The sequence below is a fragment of the Equus caballus genome, chromosome 6 (genome assembly GCF_041296265.1).
Source record: "Equus caballus isolate H_3958 breed thoroughbred chromosome 6, TB-T2T, whole genome shotgun sequence".
Lineage (NCBI taxonomy): Eukaryota > Metazoa > Chordata > Mammalia > Perissodactyla > Equidae > Equus > Equus caballus.
Window position 1 is genome coordinate 65160670 of NC_091689.1, and position 27244 is coordinate 65187913.

Sequence of the window (27244 nt, forward strand, 5' to 3'; positions counted from 1 at the left end):
TTTACCTCCGGAAAGAGAATCTATTTACATGAAGCCAAGTGGACACACCCATAATCCAGAATTTTGCCACCCACATCCAAATTTCAGCATACTTTCAGGGATCTTAAATTCCAGTTCAAAATTCCAGAGATTCTTTGTTTTCCTGGTGTGCCTATTTTAAATTTTAACCCAATTTGTTTCTTTTAGAAAATGTGTCTGATAAGATTCACTCACATAACCCCTGAGGCCAGCCACAGAAATGTAAAATATGATTCATGTGCATGAAAATGTGGTGTGAATTTCTTTTGAAATTGTGACAATGTCTTCCAAACCATTCTGTTATTCTTATTAAAAAAAAAACTATTTTGAACTCAAGATATTTCAGCAAACTGAAATAAGTTGAACCTCAGATGTTATTCGCTCAATCCACAAGTCCAGTCTGAGCATAAGTATCTGTATTTTTTTAATTACTAATGTTCTTTTTCTCTTGCCGTTTTGAGTTAAGTGTATTCAGATGTTTAGACATCTAAGAAAGTACAACTTTGGGAGCAACTACAAATCACTCTGCTTCAAAGTCTTTCAAACGGGCAGGAAACTGGTGACAGTTAATGGAACGATGATGAAGAAAATTTACACTCTTAAGTGAGGATCACTATACTTGTATGAAGTATACTACTACTAGCTGAGCCCATCTCCTCTGATGATGAGGAAATGGAAGTCAAGAAAACTAGTCTTCTCTTTTGACCTCTGAAACTGTTGAAATCTTTTTTTGTTGTTGTTTGCCTTTTCACCTCAAGCTTTCCACCTGTGGCAAAGCAAATTGGGTTTCCTCAGTTTAGAGCAACTCTAATTCTATACTAGGAGGCGGTTAGGTCCTACTAACTCATTCAATCTTATTAATTTTCTTGTACTAAAAACTTTTGGCATGACTTTGTCATGGGGCAGCAATGATAGATAAAATATATTTTTTAAAAAGACATACCTAAAAACATAATAAAAAGCTTTGTGGATCAGGAACAAAATAAGCAAAACACAGTGATGAGCAGGGAGAATGTTCAATCTTTGTAAAATAACAGAGACTGGTACGCGGTAGGGAACTAAGCTAAAGGTAGGAAAGCAGAGACAAAAGCAGGCCTTTTCCACCTCCTAAAGGAACCTTAACAACTTGGTGGCGCCTTTTTGGCTCTGGCTGTGCAGAGGCAGGAGGAAAGAGAGGAAGCTCACAGACACGACCGGACCCAGCCACCTTTGATCTCAATGGCTAACGCCTCAAGTTACCATAAGACATGAACTCTGAGCCCTCCATATCAGATCTGGCTGTGGACCAGTTGAGACCAGTCAGGTGGAGGCAACCATACAAGTGATAGAGAAGATGAGAGAAGGCAGAGAGAGGAGAAGCAAAAATCTCCCACCCAAGAAGAGCCTGAATACTCAAATTCTAAAGCACATGAGGAAAAGTGACACTAAGAAAACCAGTCATCATACTTAAAAATCAAGAGGCCAATTCATCACCAACAAAATGCAAGTAACAGAACAATTTCAAAATAACTCTTAAATAAGTGTGTTTTCCATCATCAAAGTGATAAAGAAAGCAATTATATACAAAAAAGGCAACATAAAAAGGGGCAGATACAAATGAAGAATAGGCGGGGATGCAAAAGAATAGAAATATGAGCAAATTATACTCATTTAATTAAAAATCTAATTCATGAATGTAAACTATTCTGCATGCATTCTAAGAAAAATTAGTGATTTCTATGACAGTATCAAAAATTCAATTCAGAAAGCAGCACAGAGAGATACGAAAAGGCAAATTGTAAAGGGCAAGTTAAGAGATAAGGAGGATAAATTAAGAGGATCCAACATGTATCTAACAGGAATTCCAAAAGAGAGAAGACAGAAAAAAGCTAAAGCAGCAATATTTGACAGAAAATGGCTGAAAATTTTCCAGAACTGAAGGAAGACATAAGTAATCAGATTAAAAGCATACCCTAAGTACCAAGCCAGAAAAACAAAAATAAATCTTCCTTATCTAAAAAAAAAACAAGCTCACAGATATAGAGAACAGATTGGTGGTTTCCAAAGATGGGGGTTAGGGGGTAGGTGAAATGGGTGAAGAGAGTCAAAAGGTACAAACTTCCAGTTATAACATAAATACGTCACAGAGATGGAGTGTACAGCCTGGTGACTACAGTTAATAATACTGTACCGTGTATTCGAAAGTTGCTAAGAGAATAAACTTAAAATTCTCATCACAAGAAAAAAAATTCTGTAACTGTGTGTGGTGATGGATGTTGACTAGACTTAGTGTGGTGATTATTTCACAATATATGCAAATATTGAATCATTATGTTGTAAACCTGAAACTAATATAATGTTGTATGTCAATTATACCTCAATAAAAAAATACGTAAGAAAAGAATTTCCTTGTAAACACATTGTAGTGAAACTTCAGGACATCAAAGACAAAGAAAAAATCTACAAAATAACTAGAAAGCAAAGAAAATATGCCAATAAAGAATAGCAACTCTATCAACAAAAGACTTCTTATTGGTAACAAAATGTGCCAGAAAATAATTAAGTTGTAACTTTAAAATACTAAAGGAATATAATTGTCAATCTAACATTCCATAGATTCATAATGTGGGGGCCTAGAATTGGCCATCCTAAGATATGGCTCTCTGGCATGAGGATTATTTGGGGCTGGTTACTTTGCAGACAGGAAAGCAACTGAAAAGTAGAATTTACTTACCCTTTGTTGGGAAACATTTACATTTGTAAGGGAAATCTCCATCTGTAAAGTTGTCTCCCTCTCTGTACCAGGAAGAGGGAGATGACCTTATCTCTAGAAACTCTTAATCAATGCCAAAGGCAAGGACTTAAATCCGCATTTGTTTACTGTACTTGTGTGGTAATCTCCCATGATCGACTCCCCCTCCACCCCCAACATCCTCCTTTGTCATTAGCTGGATATGATATTTAAGGTGGTGGCTTCAGCCATTTTGGCGAATTGCTCAGCTTGCCTGAGCCTCTCCCATGTATACATGTTATAAAGCTTTGTTTAATTTTCTCCTGTTATTCTGTCTCATGTGAATTTAATTCGTTCTCTGGCCAGACAAACCCAGAGAGGGCAGAGGAAATGTCTTCCTCCCCTACAATAACTATATACGTAAAGTAGCACATAACAGTGGAGGTAAAATGAAGACATTTTCATATATTAAAAAAAACTGACCAAACTTATAACCCATAGATCCTGACTGAATGGCTTAAAGAATGAATTTCAGCAAAAATTAAAGTGAGCTAAGGAAGAAGACTTGAGATGCAAGAAATAAGGGCAAGCAGAAGAAGAGGTAAAATATATTAAGAAATATAACTAACAACAAAAGCAATTTTTAGAAACTAAAATTTTTAAATGAAAAGAATAAACACAGAGCTATAGTTCTAGACAACTATTGCAAGCAAAACGAGAGAGAGAACACCAGTGCATAATTAAAGCCTTGAGAGGTACTTTACTCCTATGAGAAGACAGAAATATTTAATAACTTCAAGTTTTGTAAGAAAGAATATACAGTTAAAATGTATGACAAGAACTTAAGGGCAATTGCTAAAAAATAGCAATATGACCTAAACCTTCTAAACCAGTAGAGGAAAAGGAAAAATGGAGAGAAAATGTAAACTTTATTAATCTAACAGAAAGCAAGAGAAAAGCAGAGGAAAAAGAAAAAAAGCTACACTAAAGGAAAAAGAAAACAATAAGAATAAATCCAAACACATTACTTATCAAATGAAAGTGATTAAACCTGAAAATTAAAATAGACTATTAGATTAGATTTTAAAAATCTAGGGGCCAGCCCAGTGGCATGATGGCTAAGTTCGTGTGCTCCACTTTGGCAACCCAGGGTTCACAGGATCCTGGACACCAACCTACACACTGCTCATCAAGCCATGCTGTGGAGGTGACCCACATACAAAATAGAGGAAGATTGGCACAGACGTTAGCTCAGGGACCATCTTCCTCAAGCAAAAAGAGGAAGACTGGCAACAGATGTTAGCTCAGGGCCAAGCTTCCTCACACACACACACAAAAATCTAGCTCTCTGCTGCTCACAAGAGATATTACTAAAACAAAATGACCAGGAAATCTGAAATAAATGGATATTGATAAAGAGGTATCAGACAAACATTACACAAAAGAGAGCTAGTACAGAGACAGTACTATCAGGCAAATAAAATTTAAGTGAAAATGATGTTGTTACAGAAAGACATTGACTTTGAATCAGAAGGACATCTGATCTGGTGATCACATGTTGAATGACCAATATTCCACATCCTGAGCTTCTATCGCAGGGAATTAGAACCAACCTCAAGTCGGTAAACTGAATGAAGAAATGGCCATAGTGTGGCTGTTCACTACCACATTATCACCACATGTGGATGCTGCATGCCCCAGTGCCTGGCATATACCAGGAGTTCAATAGTGCTGGAAATAAATAGATACTGAACTATACACGCTGTAGAGGAACGCCACATCTTTTCCTGTACCCTTAGAGGAAAAATATGGTGCAGAAATTCTGGTTTATGATTGTATGTGTCACTTTCTCCAGCTCTGAAAGGCAGTTAACCTCCCTCCATTCTCCCTCTTCTCCCACCCCCAATATGTTCCCAATATGTATTATCTATTTTGTTGATGCAACTATGCAAAATAAGATCAGAAAATTCCACTGAAAAACGTCTGAGGTTGAAGACCTTGGAGCATAACACAGGAGCTGTGCCTCCTGAGTCCGTTCCTGGGGTGAGGGAAGAGGCAGCTGAGAGAGAGAGAGGATTCAAATAACACAGGGATTTTTGAGCCAGATCTACAATATTCTACCACCTTGGCTTTGACCTTGTATCATTCTTCCTGGTTTTGAGAAAAGAATATCTAATAATAACTTCATTCTCCAGAGGGAAAAAAAAGTCAGAGTTGTGAGGTATTTTCAGAAAGAACTTTACACTGAATTCTAAAACCAAGAAAATAGTACAAATGCATTCAACTATACCAATAAGCTCTACTGTGCTGACAGGCAGCTTTGAATAAATTTTGATGGAAGGTGACTTTTTGGAAATTACTAAATTAAAATCAATAATTGCAACTTCCCATTTCTCAGGCAAGACTTTCTTTTTGCTATGATGTTTTTCACTCTGTAACAATGGGAAAAGAAGCAAGGGAAACGAAAACGCATGATCCTGGTCAGTCCTGGTCCAGCACCTTCCTTAGAATCATGCTGAAAGGTCAAGATTCTCTTTGGCGGCAACTTAAGAAGAGCGACTAGCTCAGGGTTGCAGCCAGCAACGGTGGAGTGCTCATAATCAGAATCTTTATTTGTCCTCTTCTTCAAGGAAGACCTTACTGCTTAGCAAGGGAGATTTTTTAAGGGAGGCTGAGTAAGTTTCTGTGCATACGTGAGAGTGACAGAAACAAACAGATTCATCAAAAGAGGAGTTAACAGACAAATCACAGGCAAATAAAAAGTGCTATCTGCATATCGGATTCCATTATCTGTCATAATTTGGCTCAGATAATTAATTATCTGTAGTCCAGAAGAGTGGAGCAGTTGTTTCAGCTTCTGGCCTTTTTTTATTTCCCCCAACAAGGTTGGAGGTAAGATTGAATAGAAATTGTTGTGAAAACAAACAACAGTTGTTTTCAAATGCAGGTTTGTTAGGGGGAAAACAGAGGTAAGAACAGAGGAAGCTGAGAAACAATTATTCCAATTGTTCGCACATTTAGGATGTTTTTCTGTCGACAGGGGTGGGAGGAAGCAAGTTGGATTTTTTTGTTCCTTTTTATTGTAAGATATATATCTAAAAGACCATAAATCATAAACGTTTAGTTATGGAATACTCATAATGTGAACCCCATAAGGCCACCACCCACAGCAGGAAATGGAACATTTCAGGAGCCTCCTCAAATTCCTCCCCTCTAAGGGGAACAGCATCTGGATTTCTATGGCAATCATTTCCTTGCATTTCTTTATAGTCTGCCAGTTTCTTCTTTTTTTAAGTAATTTTATTGAGATTATAATGGTTTATAACTATGTAATTTCGGGTGTACATTATTATTCATCCATTTCTGAATACACTCCATCGTGCTCACCCCAGTAGTCTAATTTTTGTCTGCCAATTTCTTAAGCATCCCAAAGAAAGAGTTTAGTTTTGTTTACTCTTGAACTTCACAAATATTACTACAGGGAATGCCTTTGTGTCTGGTTCTTGCTTAATCTAAAGTTTATGAGATTTATCCAGGTTGTTATTCATAGAGGCAGTTCCTTTATTTTCATTGCTCTACTGTATTTCATTGTAGGAAAATACCAAGATTGTACGCACCTATTCAACTGGTGATGAACATTTGGATGGTTTTCAGTTCGGGGTTATTTAGAATAAGGCTGAACATTCTTAAACATGTGTGCTTGTACACAAGTGTAGAAGCTTCTTTTGGACAGATGTTCAAGAACACTCTCGGGAGTGGAACTGGTGAGTGTTGGAGCGTCTGCTTCTTCGTGTGTGTGTGTTAAGAACACTTATGAGATCTACCTTCTTAAATTTTTAAGTGCATAATACAGTACTGTTAACTAGAGGCACAATGTTGTATGGAGGATCTCTAGAACTCATTCATCTTGTATAAATGAAACTTTATGCCCATTAAACAGAAATTCTTCATTTCCCTCTCTCCCCAAGCCTCTGGCAACCAGCACTGTACTCTCTGTTTCTATGAGTTAGACTATTTTGCAGCATTATTAACAATAACCAAGATACGGAAACAACCTAAATGTTCATCAACAGATGAATGGATAAAGGAAATGCAATATATACATACAATGGAATACTATTCAGCTTTAAAAAATATGGAAATCTTGTCACAGGTGAACCTGAAGGACATTATGCTAAGTGAAATAAGCCAGTCACGGGAGGACAAACACTGCATGATTCCACTTACGTGAAGATGGATTCCATCTTTGTTTGCTAGTTACCGTCAAGCTATTTTCCAAAGTGCTTATACCAATTATCATCTCCCCAGCTGTGTATGAGAGTTCTGATGAATGCCTAGGAAATTGGTCAATAGTTTTTCTGCTTCAGATTTAAAGATATGTAGCAGATCATGGCAAGGAGAAATGTAGAGAATTCTTGTGCTCTGGCATCTTGGAAACATATGGACTTTACAACCACACATGATTGAATCTCCCACTTACTGTGTGAGCTTCCCCAGTTTGCCTAACCTTCCAATTTTCCATGTAAGATAAGAATAATGTCCATCTTGGGGATGTTTGAAGGATTAGATAAAATATATTTACAGTGCCTAACACAGTACCGACACAAAGTAGGGATGAAATAAATAATTGATAACTATCAGTATCATTCTCTTTCTCATTTATTCCCAAAACCAGAGTTGAAGAATCAAGGATCCACTTTCTCTGAGGGAGTTACAGAGATAGAGAACTACACCCTGTTTCCTGGTATTATATATTTGTTTGTTTTGTGATTCCCGAGCAGAGAAATGTGTCTTGAATAAATAAGAACACAAAAACATAAAACTCCTGTTAGAACTTTTAGAACTCTAAATCCAGATATCAAATCAAGTTCAGCAAAAGGTATTGAAAATTTTTTATGACACATTTAAAGAGAAAGATCAGAGAGTAACTAAAAACAACTGTTTTCAAGCCAAGCTAAAATGGAAAACGTAAATATTCCACCAGATTTTAATGTCACCATTTTCATCACTCACCACGATCTGCTCATTCAGAAGCAGGTGTTCTGCTATGGAGAACATTCTAAATATTCCCTTAGAGTCATTCATTTACTTGAGGTTCACTGCAAGAGTTGGCAACTGACTCTTGATGATTTAAGAGCCATTTAAAAAAGTTACTCACCTCCTTTCATTCTGAGTTATTGTGCCATTTTCCAGTTTTTTAACTGTGGTCGCCAGCACTTTATTTGCATCATTGGCAAAGTCTAAGTCTCGGACCTCAGACAGCGGGACAGACACAATGGCAAATGCTTCTTTATCTTCTTTTGTTTGGCAGGTTCCAATCTGCAAAGTGTTTTTCCCATTAAGATTAGTTGTTTGTTTAAATAACTATGCAGTATTTTTCAAGTACTAACGCATCTTGTTACTGTTTAAGAAATACAAGACAGGAACAGATTATCCAAACCCAATAATCCCCACATGCATCATCCGCTATGAAAGGCTGTAGGGACACACAGACCTTCCCTGCCCATTTCCTGCCCTGTTCCCAAAGCCCAAGTGGAAACGTACCCCTTTCACACTTGCCCTTTGCTTCAGTGTCAGCAGAGTAGAGAGCATGTACTCCTGGAATCCCCTCCCGTTTCTACATGCTGCTCCCACTCTTTTGGTATCTCCCCCTGAATCTTCCTCCTGATGGGTATCATCATTTGGCATCATCCTCCTGCATCACAGCCCCACTGCAGCCAAGCCACTTAGTTTGCCACCTAAGCAACTGGTGGACATAAGTGCTTGATGAAATTAATTGCAATAACCTCTAACATTGACGAAGATGGATTGTAAGGAACATGTCAAACACCTCCTGATCCTATTCACACGACATTTGGCTGAAAAATCAACCATCTCAGCAATATTTACCTTCAACATAACAGGCCTCTCTTCATCTGTGTCTATGGGGATACTAGTACTGGTTACCCATGTGTTGGTACATAAATGCCTTAACCGAACATAGGAGTTCCTAAAAGCAAAATAACATGAAAAACAGATTATAAAAAATTTGCACACTTATGTACTACCACATTTAACAGTCTCATACACGATGTGAAAATAAATATGTTTTAGACTAGTAACTGACTCAAGTGCAGACCAGTCTGGTTTATGAAAAATTCTGAACTACAGACTATTTCAAAGCATGCAGTATTATGACCCAGACCAGTGGTTCTCAAAGTGTGGCCCCTGGACCAGCAGCAACAGCATCACCTGAGAACCTGTTGGATATGCAAATTCTGAGGCTGCGTCCCAGCCCACTGCATCAGAAACTCTGAGGGTGGTCCCCAACAATGAGTATTTTAACAGCCTCTCCAGGCAATTCAGATGCATACTAAAGTGCGAACCACTGATTGAGTAACCATCTCAGCTAAAACCGCTGCCTGATGTAGTCCTTTTTGTAGTTTAATCTTCTGCATGTAAAAGTATATACAGTTGATCCTCATTATTCACGGATTGCATGCTGACTAAAATTTATTTGTAACCCCAAAATCAATACTCAGCGTGCTTTTGCAGTCATTCTCAGACATGCACAGGATGGCAAAAAATTTGAGTCCCTGGCCGCACACATTCCCAATGAGGCTGGACAAGGCGATGCTCTGCCTTGTTTCTGCTCTCTCAGAGTAAACGTGTCCTTTTCATGGTCTATTTCATGCTATGTTTTTAACATTTCTGTGCTTTTTGTTGCTGAGTTCGCAGTTTAAAACAGCACCTGAGCATGGTGCAGAAATGCTGTCTAGTGTTCCTAAGAGCACGGCTGTGATGTGCATTACGGAGAAAATACTCACGTTAGACAAGCTTCATTCAGGCATGAGGTACAGCTCATGGTGGTGAGTGTGATGTTAATGAATCAACAGTATATATTAAATAAGGCATCTTTAAACAAAAATACACACAAAACAAGGTTATGTATTGATTGACTGATGAAAATATTGTGACCAGAGGTTCACAGGAACCTAACCCTATATTTCCCCTAAGAGCAATGGCTCAGTATTTACCAATTCAGCATCCCAAGAAAAATAAGAATCAACTGTACATGAACTGTGAGAGAGTGCCTGAGAAAGGGCAGCCAGGACACCATCCCACTCAAATATTATCATTTGTAGTGAAACTCTTATCAACATCACTTCTTTCACAAAAATGGGTAAAGTGTCTTTTAAAAGAAAAGCATTATTGGTAAGTTCTCTGCCTTCAACTTGCTGAGAGTTCAGAAGGAAAGGAAAGGTATAAATAAGTCGTACAACATGACGCAGAAAGCATTAGGTCAATAAGAGAAAACCAAATAAAACTCCAAGGGCCTCAGGGGAAGAAAAAAATTCATTCAACATCATAATTCTGCTCATTTATAAAAGTAGATAAAATAGAGACTGAGTTTCAAAAACCTAAAATAGCAGAGATCCAATCCTTGTCCAAACAATCAGAAATTCTCAAATACTTCTGATATACCACTTACCACCTTCTGCATGAAATGACACAGGAGATGTTCATTGAACTCAGTTGTCTTCCCCCTTGTATTTTAAGTATCTGGAAAGTGGGGCCATAGCTTACTCCGTTCTGTGGCCATATCCCCTATTCTTACTATACTTGTTCAATATACGCTTACCGAGTCAACCTAGATTACTGAGTTCCAAGCTAAAGAGATTACACTTGAGTATAATAATTTACAATTTGTAAGAATTTTCAAAATGAATAACTCTTTAGGACCTATGCTACACAAGTCTGTTGTTATTAAGATCCTGATATAATCTGAATGTCTAAAATATGAAGGCACTGTAGCATAGTGGTTAAGGGTACAGACTTTAAGTTCACACACTCCAGGATCAAATTCCACTTCATGAGTGTGACATGGGCCAATTAACCTAACAACTCAAAGCCAGTGGTTCCCAAACTTTACTGCACATTAGAATCACCTGGAAAATTTTCACAGTCCTATGGCTCAGGTTGCACCACACCATTTAAATCTGAATATCTGGGAGTAGGAGCCAAGAATCAGTACTTTTTAAAGATCCCCAGGTGTTCCAATGTGCAGGAAAGGTTGGGAACCACTACTCTGAGCCCTTGATATTTGAAGACTAGTCCACAAACCAGCATCATCGGCATTACCTGAGGCCTTGTGAGAAATGCAGAATCTCAGGCCCCACCCCAGACTGAGTGAATCGGAATCTACACTGTCATCAGATGCCCAGGTAACTCAGGTCACGTTAAAGTTTGTGAAGTAGTGATCACAGAGTGTGAACTTTGAGAAACATTGGACTCCTCATTGGAATTACCTGGGTAATGCTAAAAAAAAAAAGGGGGGCAAACTTGCATCCCACTCCCCAAGACTCTGACTTCACTGGTCTCAGTGCAGCCAGAGCACAGAGAGGTCACAGTGCTGCACAGGTGATTTCAATTTACAGCCAACTTGAAACGCACTGCTCTAACTTGCCAGTTCCTGATTTGTAAGCGTTGTTGCCAGAATTAAATAAGATAATATTTATAAAGAACTTGCCACAGAGCTTAGCACACGGAAAATGCTCAGGAGTTATGACAGCAGTTATTATTAAGTGTTAATTAATGTTAGGTTTGATACAATAAATGACAAGTGAATCCATGTTGATACAAAATGCTGTTCTATACTGAGAAGAGCTTCAACAGTTCTAAATAGTAGTAGATTAACACTTCCATATAAAGTGAGGCTCAGGGGCCTTGTCAAGGGCCCATACACTTTGTAGTGAGATCCTATCATTTCCTTAGGCAAACTTTCTTGGTTAGAGTTCAAGAAGAACTCAACTTTTCATGAGTTCAAATCTAAAATGATTAAAGTCAGTAAAGATTGATCAAGATCCCAATACTCAGAAGAGAAAGCCAGAGACCTGGATCAGGTAAAACCTTCAGAGGGGATCTCTTTACCGGCTTATATGTTTGGAACAGGGAAGAATGAGAGATGGCTCATGTAAGGCCAAGATTCGGCAACATTTCTCCCAAATGAAAACAGTGAGGTAACACCCCAGGAAGCTCAAAGGGCAGTATTTCTCAGCAGCGTTGATACAGCAACTTTTTACCCTCCCTGAAAGTAACCTACACAACAACGTCTGCATTGTTCAACCTAACTTCCAACCTAAACTTCAGCCTAACCACTATCATCTGCCCAAGGCCAACTACAATAACGCTCTATGAAGGAGAATTCAGAACCATCCTTCTTAGTCTAATCATATGGGCAAGACTCCTCTATGCATCTAGAGAGGGCGCCATAGTGCTATGGTTGGAAGGTAGACAGTTGTAGGCAAAGAGCTTAATTAAAATAGTCAAATCCAAGCAAAAGAATGTAAGTTATCCTCTTGCATTAAGTTCTGGCTACCTGATTAGCAATTCCCCTCGCCATCCCCCTCACTTGCTCAGGTCCAGCTGCTCTTGATCTCCCAGCTGATCCTTCAGCACACCTTAGTAAATTTCAAGATTTTTCCATTTCGTGTCCCTGCTGCTTGAAACACTCCTCCCAAATGAAGTGGACTTGATCCCCCAAATCATTCACATCTTTTCTCAAATGTCTTCAAATGTTCTCAAATTTCAGAGAGGCCATTTCTGAACTCATACCTAATGGAACTCTCGATACGCTGCAAGTTTTCTTCAAAGCATTTTCATTACCTGACCTTATAGTTTGATTATTGGTTTCTTTATCTATGCCTCTCTCCTCCTTTTGAATTTAAATACATAACCAGTTTGTTCACTGTTGTCTTCCCAATGCCAAGGGCAATGCCTGGAACGTAATCAATGTTCAATAAATATTTGTTGACTGAATGACTAACTAAATGAACAAATGGATGAGTGAATGAAATCTGGAATTTGATATGAAATTGTCATATGCGAAAATAAATTATATAAGTATCAACAGAAATGCTTCTGGAGTGTTTTTCATTTTAGTAACCAAAGACCATACAAGTAATAAGAATAAATGATTCTCATGAATTTTTCAGAATTTTTTTTGGTCCTGCACATTTTAATTATTTATAGGAATAAAACAAATTATGTTAATCTACTCACAAAAGAGGCATGATTTTCACCCTCGTTCTTCACTTACGCTTGCTCCCTTGATATGGGAAAAATTATATTAACGTTGTGATTTTAATTCCTTACCTACCAGTAAAATTATTCAAAGAAATTTATCATTTAAGCTTTTTTTTTTTTTTTTACCTTGGAACCAGACAGTCAGCTCTCTGAAGAGTTGTAGCATCCAGTTCAAAAAGGGACGCAATGTCATTTCCATGTGGGACTGAGACCAAAGTGTACATGATCTTCTCCCCTGCCTGGCGTTTCTTCTTTGACGTTGGGAGATCTCCATCTCTCTGTTGAGGAGGCACAAGGTTACTTACTTTTATCAGGTTTCTTACTATCTTCTCCAATTAATTGGGAGATAAGGTTTAAATTTGAATGTTATTTCTTCATTGGATTACAGAGATGTCTATTTCACATAATGCAGAGAGCGCAGCTCAGGCCTGACAGCCTTTGAGGGAATTACTATCAACAGTGAAAAGTCACACACTCCTGGAGGGGCGGCTTGACCTGGGCACATTCTCAAGACACCAACAGTCACAATAGTCATGGTCCCCTCCCTTGTATTAAGCCTGTCTACACAGTAGTAATTTTGACCATTCCAAATTTAAAACAAACACAGAGAAGTAACAGCGTGGTGAATCATACAGATTTCATAAGTTGATGAGTAAGCATGGCAGTATTTCAGAGTTACTGCCTAAAGCCCCAAACATAATTGGGACATTAACCTGGAGAGAAGGGGAATCAACAGCAACATTCCCCTTCAGTCCATCGGTTTGTTCCATTAGATCCAAGAACATACTCCAAGGGCAGATAAAGTGAAATAAAGTGAGATCTTCACAAATAGAAGGCTTCACGATGATGTGAAACTCAGTCATTATTTCCAGGTCACCCATACCATTTTAAGCAAGCAACAACACAACATGAATGATTATTTATTTTTACTTGAACTTCCCTGATTCCCAATGCCCCATGGAAGAATGTGATGCACGTGAAACCTAAATGTGATACAGCAAATACAATATAAGCTTGGTAATTAAGTACATAAATATAACTACTTATACATATTCATCAAAACAAGTAACATTTTAAGATAAGAGCGAGAGAAACTGATTGCCATTATACCATCACAGGAAGTTGAATGAAAGTAGGGGAGAGAAGGGATGCTCAAAAGGCAATTGAAAGCAGTCAACATCCAATGACTAGCATTTATTTAATAGCTGCCATGACAATGAAATATTACACCTAATCATTCCAAAACATTCACTTGAAGTTCCATCTCAAGATTGTGAATATCATTTTCTTTGGATCAGAAAACCCTTGCAGTTTCTTTCTGGTGTGTTCTGTAAATGGTGCACAAATTGGTAGCACCACTGAGCTTTGAACTGGCAGAAGAATTGCCAGGCTTCCTAAGCAGGAGGAGGACCGATACCTCCTAAATCCCACACAACCCAGCAACACCTCGTAGCTCTTGTCATCTTTGACTTATATGTCTTCTGCAGAGACCAAAACTCAGAGTTAAATGAAGACAGGGGCCTGGCAAAATGAGGAGACAAAGGAATATGTTCCAAACAAAAGAACAGGACAAATCCTCAGAAAAAGGACTGAATGAAACAGAGATAAACAATCTACCTGATAAAGAGTAAAAACTAATAGTCACAAGGATGCTCACTGAACTTGGGAGAAGAACAGATGAACACAGGGAGAACTTGAACAAAGAATTAGAAAATACAAAAAAGAACCAATGAGAGCTGAAGAATACAGTAATGGAAAACTACAATACAATACAATAATGAAATAATGAGTGAATACAATAATGAAAAATTCACTAGTGGTAATCAACAGCAGAGTAGATGACACAGAAGAACAGATCAGCAATCTGGATGACAAAGTAGAGGAAATCACCCAAGCTGAACAGAAAAAATCAAAAGAAATTAAAAAGAATGAGGACAGTCTAAGGGACCTGAGAGACAACATCAAGTGCACTAACATTCTCCTTATAGGTGTCCCAGAAGGAGAAGAGAAAGACAAAGGGGCAGAGAACCTATCTGAAGAAATAATAGCTGAAAACATCCCTAACCTGGAGAAGGAAACAGACATCCAGGAACAGGAAGCACAGAGAGTCCCAAAAAAGATGAACCAAAAGAGGCCCACATCAAGACATGTTATAATTAAAATGTCAAGAATTAAAGATAAAGAAAGAATCCTAAAAGCTACAAGACAAAAGCAACAAGTTAGATACACAGAAAACCCCATGAGGCTATCCACTGACTTTCCAGCAGAAACCTTACAGGCTAGAAGGGAGTGGCATGATATATTCAAATTGTCGAAAGGAAAAAACCTACAACCAAGAATACTTTCCCCAGCAAGGTTATCATTCAGAATGGAAGGAGAGAGAAAGAGTTTTCCAGACAAGCAAACTCTAAAGGAGTTCATCATCACTAAAGTGGCTTCACAAGAAATATTAAAGGAACTTCTTTCAGTGGAAAAGAAAAGGCCACAAATAGAAATAAGAACATCATCAAAGATAAAATATCACTGATAAAGGCAAATATACAGTAAAGACAGATCAACCACCTATAAAACTAGGATGAAGGCCCAAAGACAAAAGTACTAAAACCATCTATACCTATAAGAAGAAGGAAGGAACTAAATGCAAAAGTGTGCTATTTCATTGATCTCTGCCACATAGCTCAACTTGAAAATCCAGGTGTTATACTAAGATATGGATTGCAAAGAAGCAGTTTTCCCTGGATATTCTGAAATGTAAGGGTGACACGAGAACCACACTTCCGACTGACTGCAAAAAGCTGAGGCAAGAAGGTGTCAAGGACTGCTACACAATCCTCTTACACAGGGCCCAGGAGAACACCATGTGCAACTAGGAGCTCCTTCTCAATGGCAAAAATGGTGGGGACATCTGATACTGAAGATGATGATGACTATGATGAAGAAGGCAGAGAGAGGTGGAAGGAGGGGATTTAAGAAGAGAAAGTGATAATTCTAAAAGAAAGAAAATGAAGTTTGTTTTCATTATTTCCCTATAACATGAAAACTTGGGGAGAAATAGACCACAAGAATTACAGTCACAAAGAAATATCATAGAAGAGCTCTTTTCTGGATTTTTAAAATGCTATTGGCAGCCAAAAGAAAGAACCTCCAACACAATGAGTGTTGATTAATACATGTGAGAGAAGATTGCCTCAGAATGTAAGAACACAGAAATAATGGACAAGGTCAGTCAGTTGTACAAATAACCCACAGGATTTTTGTGAATATGTAGGCAAAGAGATTTGAGCACAAGTGGCTTATGTGGAGCATTAGAAAGGCACAATTAAAATATGACTTTAAGGAAAATAAAATCTGACCAATTACATTGAACCATGTTTGAAGAAAGGCTTTAATAGGAGAAGATGAGCATGTAGCCTAAATAAATGGAGAGTCAATGAGCAAGAATTGACCATTTCTCTCACCAATGCCTAGTGAAGATACAATGAATGAGTATTCCAGTCTTCTTGGAGGAATACCATATCCCTAAAAGGAATATATGTCATCTAGTTTCCTGAGACTCCTGCACACCAATCTTCTAATTATAACTTAGCTTTTGATATAGATTTTCCTTCAAGGAAAATGCACTAACTGACCCAACAATTTAGATCTATCTAGCAATTGAAAGTTTACACTATGGTTGATACATCAGTCATTCGTGAGTTCATTTAGTGTGAGTCAGTCCTCCTGTATGCACCCTTTTGAAATGCTAATAAAAATAATTTTCTAGACTTATTTAAAAAAAAGAGCACATTCAAGTTCCTAGAGATTGCCCTCCTACCTCATCCCTCTTGGTAATATCTCCCTGTGGGGGGGCCCAACAAGAGTAGTCAGAGACCTCTCTATTTTGACATTCTTACATTGCAACAATAAAAATCTTTTCCAAAAAGAAAAACCTCACTAATTAGGGTTAATTAAAAGAAGTCTCTCTGAATTACTCATGTTATTTAAGACCTGTGGTTTAATTTTAATTACACAGGATAAGTGGGATGTACTAAGGTACTCCTAAATAATTTGCTTAGGTCTTTGGAAAAAAGCTTTAATGAATAGATAAGTTCTAATTATAAATAGCATAACAATTATTTATTTGTGAAAAAGAGCTTCAAACATAATTACAAGTTTTTTAAAACGGTGCTGTAGTCTTAAACATTCTGCCTTTACTCTCATACTCTGCTAATTTGCTTAACAAACTCTCCTTCATAAACAGTTTGACAGTAAACTTCAAGCCAGCCCCTCTGAACTTTTAAATAATGAAATCTGAAAAATGGGTTATAAGTATACACTTTTTTAACATGTGGATCAAGCTTCAATATACAAGAAAAATCAACATTATATTTCTATAATGTGAAGACAGTGCTGTTCAGAATTATGTGTTTGTGGCTTTTGTTGATAAAACCACATCTCTTTTTAAGTAAGAAAAAAGACACAAAAATACTAGTTCCCTACACAAAATTACAGAAGCACCATGCTCTCCCTGTAGCATCACGATGATACGGTGATATGTTAAGGTACAACGGAGCTTCAACAGGTGTTAAATTTAACATCAGCTAGCTGTCCAAAACACTCTCAATTTAGGAACTGCAGGGCCCTCCGAATGTGAACCTGGTCTGCGGGGCTCTTGCAAAGCTTGCATTTTCACTCGGAAGGAATAGCCCACAGCCTCTCAGGTTGAAACTCCCTTCTGAAAAGCCAGCCGAGTAAACTGATGGCTCCAGGCTTCTCCTGCCTGTCCTGGGGCCTGTGCTGGTGGCACAGCAGCGAGGCTCTCTGACACCTTCTCTGTTGACTCATTTGTGAGTCATCGAATTTTTAGCAGAGACATCACGTTGCACTTCTGTTGCTGGGAGCCTGAGACATTTTGGAAGAAACAATGTATGCGTTTTCAGGGCTGATTCAGACCTGTGTGCGCCCCCGGCAGGATAGCGACGTGCAGGCATCTGTGTTTCAGTTCAGACCCTCCAGGGCTCTCAGGCTGACTTTATGTAACAGACACAACGCTGCCATTTAAAGCTGCAGACACTTCTCTTGCCATGGTTCCTTAACAAACAATTACTCTCAAACTCATTCCTAAAATGATGCTTTTTTCTTTCTTTTCCTTATCCTCTTACCACCGAGGTAGAGTAAAACTCAGGGAAATTTGGGGGTCTTCTTTGAGAATCTGGTACCCCCCCCAAAAGAAAAATTCCACAGAATTGTCAAGTATATTTCAGCAAAGTTTCATGATTCCTAGACTATTTCTGTTTAACGTATATGGATGCACAACGACTGATGGTTCTCAACAGGAAGAGAGTGTGGCCCCCAGGGGGCATGTGGCAATTTCCAGAAACACTTTTAGCAGCCACAACTGGCGGCGGGAGGGGGAACTGCTGATATCTGGTGAGTAGAGTTCATGGATGTTGCTCAACAATGCAAAGGAGAACCCCACAACAAAGAGTCATCTGTCCCACTCTATCAGTCTTGCTGAGGTTGAGAAACCACAGCAAAGACAAAAGACACTCCCTCGAAATATCACACCACATTCCATATAAACATGGTAATTAAAATGAGTGGTGTTATTCCAAAAAAACCCCTTCAAAGAGCCATTTGAAAAGATGCAGCCTTTAAGGAAAAGACACTAATGACTGTCAGCTTCCCAGCTGGGCTTGACACAGTTCCAATGTTTACACGGTCCCTGTGGATGCTGTACATTTGTAAGATTGCAAATAATAGGCTCCTTTTGCAGAATAAATACAGCAATTTGGGTCTTAATGGGAGTTCTGACACATAGCGCCTCATTTCAGCAGCCCCATGCATTAACCTTTGAAGCTTCAAAAATGGAAGGCAACATTTTGATAAAGGTTTCTAAATTACAGGAAAAATATTAACGGGATATTAAATAGACAACATAGGGAAAATTAGAAAAGAAAATAATTAGCATGGTCACAGTGAATTCAGTGTTACCGGAACCCAGATCGGAGGTGAGATACCATTCTGTTTGGGGAAATTGATTTCATTTTTAACAGGCTGAACTCAAACTGCTCCTTTGTTTTCTTTTTTAGACAGAAACATAATTATTGCTAGGTGGTAAACGGCCTATAAAATGAGAAGCCATATTGTTAGCTTGACTGTTCCATATTCTCAGTTTTATTTACTTTCAAGCTAGGGATTTTGGAGAGAAAAAAAATGAAATCTAGTGTCTCTAGTTGCACGTGTCCCTGAGATGACAGATGAGATCCAGTCATAAACTTCTATAGCAAACGCAGACCCACCTGTGTTATACGCAGTTAAAGTATTCCTAGTAACAATTACTTAAAAAATTACTTAGAAAAGTGCTCTTTCTCACCTTTAGAGGTGAATAAAGAAGTTGTATTTCAGAATAGGAAGGAAAAAAATCTATCAAGTCTAACTAAAAGCTTAATTAACACAAAAAGTGAACTCCACCACAGATTTATACCTTATTTATATTCTCCGTGCTACTCCATAAACCTTCATACTCTATAATCTCCCACTCAGCTCTGCCCAGAATCATCAATAGCTTCACCAAATAAGATGTAGCCGGAAGGAGATGAGCACAGAGATTTAATTCAATTGCACGATTTGAAGCTCTGATACGATGCCATTTTAATAGAAATAATTTACATTTTTAGCCTTCTAACATCTTTTATTCAAAGAGTTTCCTTTTGTCTGATTGTATTTTAACCTTATGACATGCAGGTGAGGGATGGAGGGCAAACATCCTTGTCCCATTATACGGGTGAGAAAACTGAGCCTCAGGAAATCTCTCTGACTTGTCCAGGGTCACGCAAGTTATGGTGGTTCTAGAAGTAGAGCTCTCTTGTCCTACACCATGCTGAAGAAGTCACACAGAATATTATAAAAATAAAGCTTGAGAAAGAGAACAGCAGCCCCTCACATCCAACAGTTGGCCTGGTTTTCTCAGCCAGGGCTCGCTGTTGCTAAGAGCCGGCCCAGCATTCACAGCTAGGCCATGGTGTTCTCCTGCTGAACGTGAACAATTTCACAAAACATCGACATCAGGCAAAGCCACTCCACGACTAGGATGGATCGAGACAAAACAATATGACTCCATAATCATGTCTGAACACCAACAAAATACGAACCTTGTCCAAGCCACAAAAATGACTAAGTATCCCTCTCGCCTAGCTAATACGAGCAGCTATTGCTTCTTTAGCAATTACAGCTTTCTCCTGGCTCTGGTTTGCCCTGACCAGAGATAAAATTAACTAAGATATCTCCTCTTCCTGACAGCATTCCTATCCACAGCAAAGCCCCAGTTCCTTAAATCCTCCCCAAAATCACCTCACACAAGCCCAAATCCTGTAATGGGTTCTTCCTAACACCCTCTTACGGAGATGCCCCATGGTTCCCCATAGTGTGTGTTCAATGAGTAACAGACCCCACTTGTTCAAGTCCAGATGTGTTGCTGGTGGTCTTTGGCTGGAGGCATTGACAAGCTTATAAGGAGAACCAAAGCAACCAGGATTCCTGCTTAGCTTTTTAAACATGGCTACTGACAGCATTTTCCTAAATCCTAGGCAAGTAGGAACCCAACACTCCTGGGGCAGCCATTTGAAAACTAAGGAGAGAAGAGTCACACACAGTTATAAAATTGAATTATATATAGAAGATCCCATTGATCTAACAAGGCTAATTCTATGTTAGGGACATGTTGGCACAAATTAAAGGTCTTATTGGGTCAATGACCTGATATTTCAGCTTATTTCTTTTGGAAACCTGACAGATGGAGAGAGGAGTCACACAGGATGGAATCAGGTCCAGAAATTCTGATTTGATTCACACCCCACATCAATATCCTCATAAAACACAAAGCTGTGTACCAACGTGAAGACAGCAGTCATTTTAATTAAACTTTCCAACTCTTTCTACCAAAGTGCGGACTTCTGGACGATGTAGTAATAGTACCTACCAATTCCAAAAGGGATTGCTAAATTCTTAAGAAAACTGAATTATAGACTGTGTCTATTTTACATCAAATTATCTGGCTAAATTACTAAAAAAAGAGAAAAAAATCCAACCCTTCATGCAGGTCTTATCAGCAGCACATCAAATCGTCCCAAATTTCTGAATTTTTGATTGAATTAAGTCATGTCATTATAAAGCCATCTTCTTTACAAATGATGACGAAATGAGCAGCGTGATGATAACAAATACTTTAATGAAAATTGGCTTTAAAATAAGATTGAGATGTTTTTTGAGTAGCATACTTTAGAAGATCAGAAAAATCTATCTAGTTGCTTGATGCTTCAATTTCTCCCCATAAGTAGAATTCAAATTATTTTGCTTGAAAAAGATTGTCCTGTTATCCTATGTTAAATCATGCCATAATTCCATTTCTCCTTCCTAGTTTCTACATACTTCTAAAAACTAAACCTAGACCCAACGTATCTTTCAGATGCCAGTTGCCTTCAGTGCTCTATCATAAACAGCCTCCAAGCTGCTAGAAATTTCCCTAAACACCCATTATTTAACATCTTCAAATGATCTAAGCCATATCATCTTTAACCTTTCATCTTTGATCTTGAGCCTCTTACAGCATCTCTCTCAGAGTCCCTAGTCTTCAAATTTCCTATTAACTTTTCAATTTGTCCATAGAAGATATAAATAATATGTTTGATATTTGTTGGGGAACAAACAATTCTACTCACCACATTTTTTCCTTCATTTTGGGCATCTCGATAATCAGGATTAAGCTAAAAAAACAAAACAAAACTAGTTTTAAATTGCTACTAAAAATGCACGTTAACAAGACCAATGATCTTTAATTCAGTTCACTATTGTACACTTAATTAAGTTTAACATAAAAAGAAGCTAACAAAATACTATTAGTAAATATTACAATTTAAAACATTATCTTCAAACCCTAGTTGCAGGAGACAGTGGCTAAAATGCCATGTTTATGGCCTTTGTTTATATCAGAACAGTTGACATCTTCAAATAAGTGAGAGCTGACAATCTCATCTCCTCTGAGGAAGCATTCAAGACAGTTCATCATTTTGCCAGCCACAAAATCTGCCATTGTCCAATAACTCAGACACCAATTTTAAAAAGCAGACCAAGGGAAAGTTTTAACAGTCATTCTAGATCATGCTCCACATGCTATACACACAAGAAAAGAAAATCGAGCCAAAGAGAAGCTATGTATCAGATATATATCAGATATATATCAGATATGTTGGCTAATGCATAGGACCATTGAAACAAACAAACAAGAACACATATCTTTGGACTCAGATTGTGGAGTTTAGGGGTCATTCTGATGAGGAAGATGAGTTCTGGACAAGCCAAGTGTGGGCCTCATGCATTTCCAGTTGGTTAGAATCCATAATTCCTGACTCCCATATGATGACACAGTCTCAAAAGGATGTCTCTGTCATATTGAAATAACTAGTTCATAATTTGCAAAATGACAGACTCATACGGTGTTTTTCTCAAAATAACAAGCTGTCCAATTGAATTTAATCACTTTAGTGTGAATCAGTTAGTGTATACAACAAGCAAGCCCACATAGTCAAAGTCACCATTTAAAATGTAAGGTCTGGGGCCAGCCCCAATGGCCTAGTGGTTAAGCTCAGCACGCTCCACTTTGGAGGACCAGGTTCGGTTCCTGGGCACAGACCTACACTGCTCTATTAGTGGCCCTGCTGTACTGGTGGCCCACATACTAAACAATTGAGGAAGACTGGCAGGGATGTTAGCTCAGGGCAATTCTTCCCCAGCAAAACAATTAAAATGTAAGGTTGGGAGTCTTTTTCAAAATGACAAAATGGGCTAGTAGCTCTGAGGAATGCCCTTCCCAGCTGATCACTAAATGTCAATGAAGGTGCAGAAAAAGATCAAAAGCAATACAAAATTTTTAAAAACCTCTCAATCTCATGAAAACCGAGGCTGAAAACAACCTAAACCCTAAATCTTCACTGAATCAATAGTAATTCTAAAGCAGACAGTGCTGGGGAAGTGGCAGATCACTCCCCAGTTTTGATCTCATGGCACACCTCAACCTGACTTCAAGCTAGTGGCCATGTGAACACAGTTAAGAAGATACTGCTGTGGTTCCCACTATTTGTCCACTGAGACCCAGAGTATTGACCAACCAAAAACATATACAGAGTGTTTTTCGAAGCAGCCTTGATGACATAGTGGTTAATGTTCAGCACACTCCGCTTCGGCGGCCCAAGTTTGGTTCCCAGACTTGGAACTACACCACTCGTCTGTCAGGAGCCATGCTGTGGCAGCAGCCCACACAGAAGAACCAGAAGAACTCACAACTATACACAACTATGTGCTGGGGCTTTGGAGCGGAAAAAGGAAAAAAAATAGAGGAAGACTGGCAAGAGGTGTTAGCGTAGGGTGAATCTTCCAGAAAAAAAAAAAGAAGAGCTTTTCTATTGCTGAGAAGCTGCTGTTAGACGGAGCAAATTGCTTCCCTAGTCCTCCCATCCACCGTCCCATGACTTACCTCTTTCTTCTCATGACCAAATAGATACCACAAAGCTCAGAAAACAAACGTGCAGAAAGCAGAAGGGGCAGATAAAGGCGGAGGGCTTTCTGAGAAGCACTGCGTGATGAAAGAGCAGAGAAGAGAAAGAACTGTGGCTGCTGAGTGCTGGAATTTCACTGCATAATAACAGAGAAACAGCAAAGGGGTAGGAGAAGGAAGCAGCTGCAATAGAGCCCAGGTACGTAAAGTCAACTCTGCTAGAACTGGGAACTACACTGGGAAGGTGCCCTTCAGGCCACCCTGCTGCGGGAGATGAAGAAAGAGGAATGAGAATTAAAAAATGGAACAAAAGAATCATCCTCTCAACCCATCTTGTAATGCACAGAGCTCAGCCATCTGAGGAGAATAAGGAAGGAAGGAAGGAAGGAAAAAACAACATGGGACTGATTAAAAAGTATGTCAGAAGAAGGTGAAATTCTTTCTTAGAGTCTTCCTGAATATTTTCTATGATATGACGCAAAATAAATTTCCAGGAAATGCTTTGGTATATTCAAGAAAGTACAAGTAAACATTACCTCTATGTAAACAGAATAAAATGAACTAGAGCTAAAAATAAAATATAAGAATAATAATATGAATGATAATATAAAAACATAATGAATTATAAAAAAAAGTTAAAGAGGGTTTCACTAAAAATGAAAATATAAATACAAAATTAAAGTCCCTTTTGGCAGCAATAAAAAGCAGAGTGATGCTATAGGATATGGGTGATGCAAAGGGTGAGCTATCCCTCACTTGAGAGAAAAGGTATAAAGAAATGAAAATTAGGAAAAAGGAAATAGTTCCGGAGGAGCAGAGAAGGGTGTATCAACTAATGGGTGACCAGTGTACTCAAAAGGAAGAGAAAATATGCGTGGAACATGAGCAATAATCAAAAATAATAGAAAATAAAGCTTTCCTCAGCTGAAGAAAGAACTATGTATGCAGAGGTTACTGCATTCTAGAAATATCAACTCAGACAGACTGACACATTCATTTGAGGATGATGGGGATGACCAGTGGGGGATGGAAACAATGATAGGAACATAAAATAGAGCCAGAAATTAGGCTTAGACAAAAATGGTTATCATGTAACAGGAGAATGGACAAACCAAAAACATGGTCTATTCAAACAATGGAGTAATAAACATGGTGAGCTACTGATATACACAACAAGGATGAATCTCAAAAATATATACAATGGAATATTATTCAGCCATAAAAAAGAAGGAAATTCTCCCATTTGTGACAACATGAACAGACCTTTAGGGCATTATGCTAAGCAAAATAAATCAGACAGAGAAAGACAAATACTGCATGACCTCACTTACATCTGGAATCTAAGAAAATCTAAGGTCATAGATACAGAGAACACATCGGTGTTTGCCAGAGGCACGGGGTGGCAGGTGGGCGAAATGGGTTAACGTGGTTGAAAGGTACAAACTTCCAGCTATAAGGGAACAAGTCCTGGGGATGTAATGTACAGCCTGGTGACTATAGTTAACAATACCATATTGCATATTTGAAAGTTGCTAAGAAAGTAGACCTTAAAAGTTCTCATCACAAGAAAAAAAATTTATAATTATGCATGGTGTTGGATGTTATCTAGACTTACTGTGATAATCATTTCACAATAGATAGATCATATATCGAGTCATGACGTTGTACACCTAAAACTAACAGAACATGGTATGTCAATTACACCGCAATTAAAAATATATACATACTATAAGTAGAAGAAGCCAGACACCGCATGATTCCCTTTATATGAAATCTAAGAACAGACAAAGCTAAACTATAGTTAAACAAATAAGAAAGTGAGTGGTGGTGTCAGGGAGGGGAGTAGACAGAAGGAAGAACTCAGTCCAAGTGTCACATGACAGCGGTCTTCCATTTATTTTTTTTTGCAGGGAGTCACTCCAAGCTAACACCTATTGCCAATCTTCCTCTTTCATTTTTTGTTCCTCCCCAAAGCTCCAGCACATGGTTGTATATCCTTAGTTCTAAGTCCTACTAGTTCATCTATGTGAGCCGCCACAGCATGGCAACCGACATACAGGTGGCGTGGTTCTGCGACTGGGAAACAAACATGGGCCCACAGAGTTGTAAGAGTGCCAAACTTTAACCACGAGGCTATCAGGACTGGCTCAACAGCAGTCTGTCAGTTTTTAGAAATGACATACAAGGGAGAGAGAAAATAGGAATACAATTACAAATTGCCTATTAGTGTGAAGCCCACACTTGGGGAGATTTCAGGCTGAACTTTCGTTTTCTATGGAGATATAAACCTCAGGCTCCTGAAATTCCCTTGAATTATGAATAAAATAATTAGTTCCAAAACAGGAATATTCTTGCTTTTGAAATCCAAGAGTGAAAACTAAAAAGCCAAAAGATAGTGAATTAACCAAATTGCTGTCTACTAATTAATCAAACTCAAAAGACACACATTTACTTAGTAGTAATGAAAGTTCTAGTACAGTGCCTACTAGGGGTTTCTTCAGCTATTTTAGTCAAATATCACTGTTTTATATTTTTTAATTTGTTTTCTGTTTAAAGAATCCAGATTTTCTTTTAAATTAAAAAAAAATCCAGGGACCAGCCCAGTGGCACAGCGGTTAAGTTCGCACGTTCCCCTTTGGCAGCCCAGGATTCACCGGTTCCGATCCCGGTGCAGACATGGCACCGCTTGGCAAGCCATCCTGTGGCAGGTGTCCCACATATAAAGTAGAGGAAGATGGGCATGGATGTTAGCTCAGGGCCAGTCTTCCTCAGCAAAAAGAGGAGGACTGGCAGCATTTAGCTCAGGGCTAATCTTCAAAAAAAATCCACACTAAAATTATAACTAAATTACATCCAAAAGATATGCCACATGTTTAACCAAGGTTATACCTTATGGTCAAAGTTTTCATTCAATAAGCGTTAGAATAGTTGATCACGGACACTGTAAAGCAAATTCATGCTGGAAACTACAATATATCCATAACCAAAATGTGTACCAAAACAGAAATTAACGTACCTAGGTCAAACACAAAATCATTTATGCCCTCTGAAATGTCGATCAGGTTCCACCCCAAAGACAATGTTACTTTCTGAAATTCAGTCTTCACATATCTCACCCACTTAGGATCACCCAGCTCGGTCCCGGAGGGACGTCTGGGGAACTGGATTTAGACTCTGCTCTGTAAGGAAATACCATGGGTCTTAGGAAAGGTCACCTAACCCCCATGGAACTAAAGGCCTTCCTCTGTAAAATGAGAAAAGTCTAGAAAGAAAGCCTAATCATACTAATTATACATCATTAAAGTTTACATATTCACGTGTTTGGCAACAGTGCTAAAGATGGTGCTGATCAGTTAGAGTTGCCTCATCTTGCATCTCCCGCAATGTGGTTTTGTTTAATAATTAATATAGAGTTATTTCTTCAGTAAATTCATTAAAGTGATAATAATAATGAGAAGGAGGAAGCAACGGAGGGAGGAAAAAAGACAGGAAGGAGGAGAAGACACTCAAATCTATGGCTATATAAAATTCGCCAATGTTAACTAAAATCTAAATAAATATACGCTTTCATATATGGGTCAATTATACCGCTGCTTTCTTTCTCTAAATATAATAATGGCAGTAATTATTAAAGTAATTTGACCAAAGATGACCCAAAAAATATATTATTTCTAAAGAAGGGGGGAAAAAAAAGACATGGTCATACGGAGACTCCTGAATCTGTCAGGACTTAAAAGGAAATATTTCCTTACGTGAAAAAAAAGATTATAAATCTAGCATTGGAGAGAGAGACCTAATATGCTATTCAATCATTTATTCAATAAATAATAATAGAGCATCTATAACGGGCAAAGCACTGGGGCATATGGTATTTTAGCAAAGACAAAGAGTATATGGTCCCTGACCACAAGACTGTACCA

General features: G+C 38.3%; 1 protein-coding gene across 2 annotated transcripts in view; it reads right to left on the minus strand.

Moving 5' to 3' along the window:
* The window catches only part of ITPR2 (inositol 1,4,5-trisphosphate receptor type 2), a 466150-nt gene that overhangs the window by 327773 nt on the left and 111133 nt on the right, over positions 1-27244 (minus strand). For both annotated transcript variants that reach the window (XM_023644092.2, XM_023644091.2), the window contains exons 10-13: positions 21493-21537; positions 12920-13071; positions 8618-8717; positions 7887-8047 (exon numbers count right to left, since the gene is read on the minus strand). In XM_023644092.2, the coding sequence (XP_023499860.2) occupies positions 7887-8047; positions 8618-8717; positions 12920-13071; positions 21493-21537 (458 nt within the window). The remainder of the gene's footprint in view (positions 1-7886; positions 8048-8617; positions 8718-12919; positions 13072-21492; positions 21538-27244) is intronic.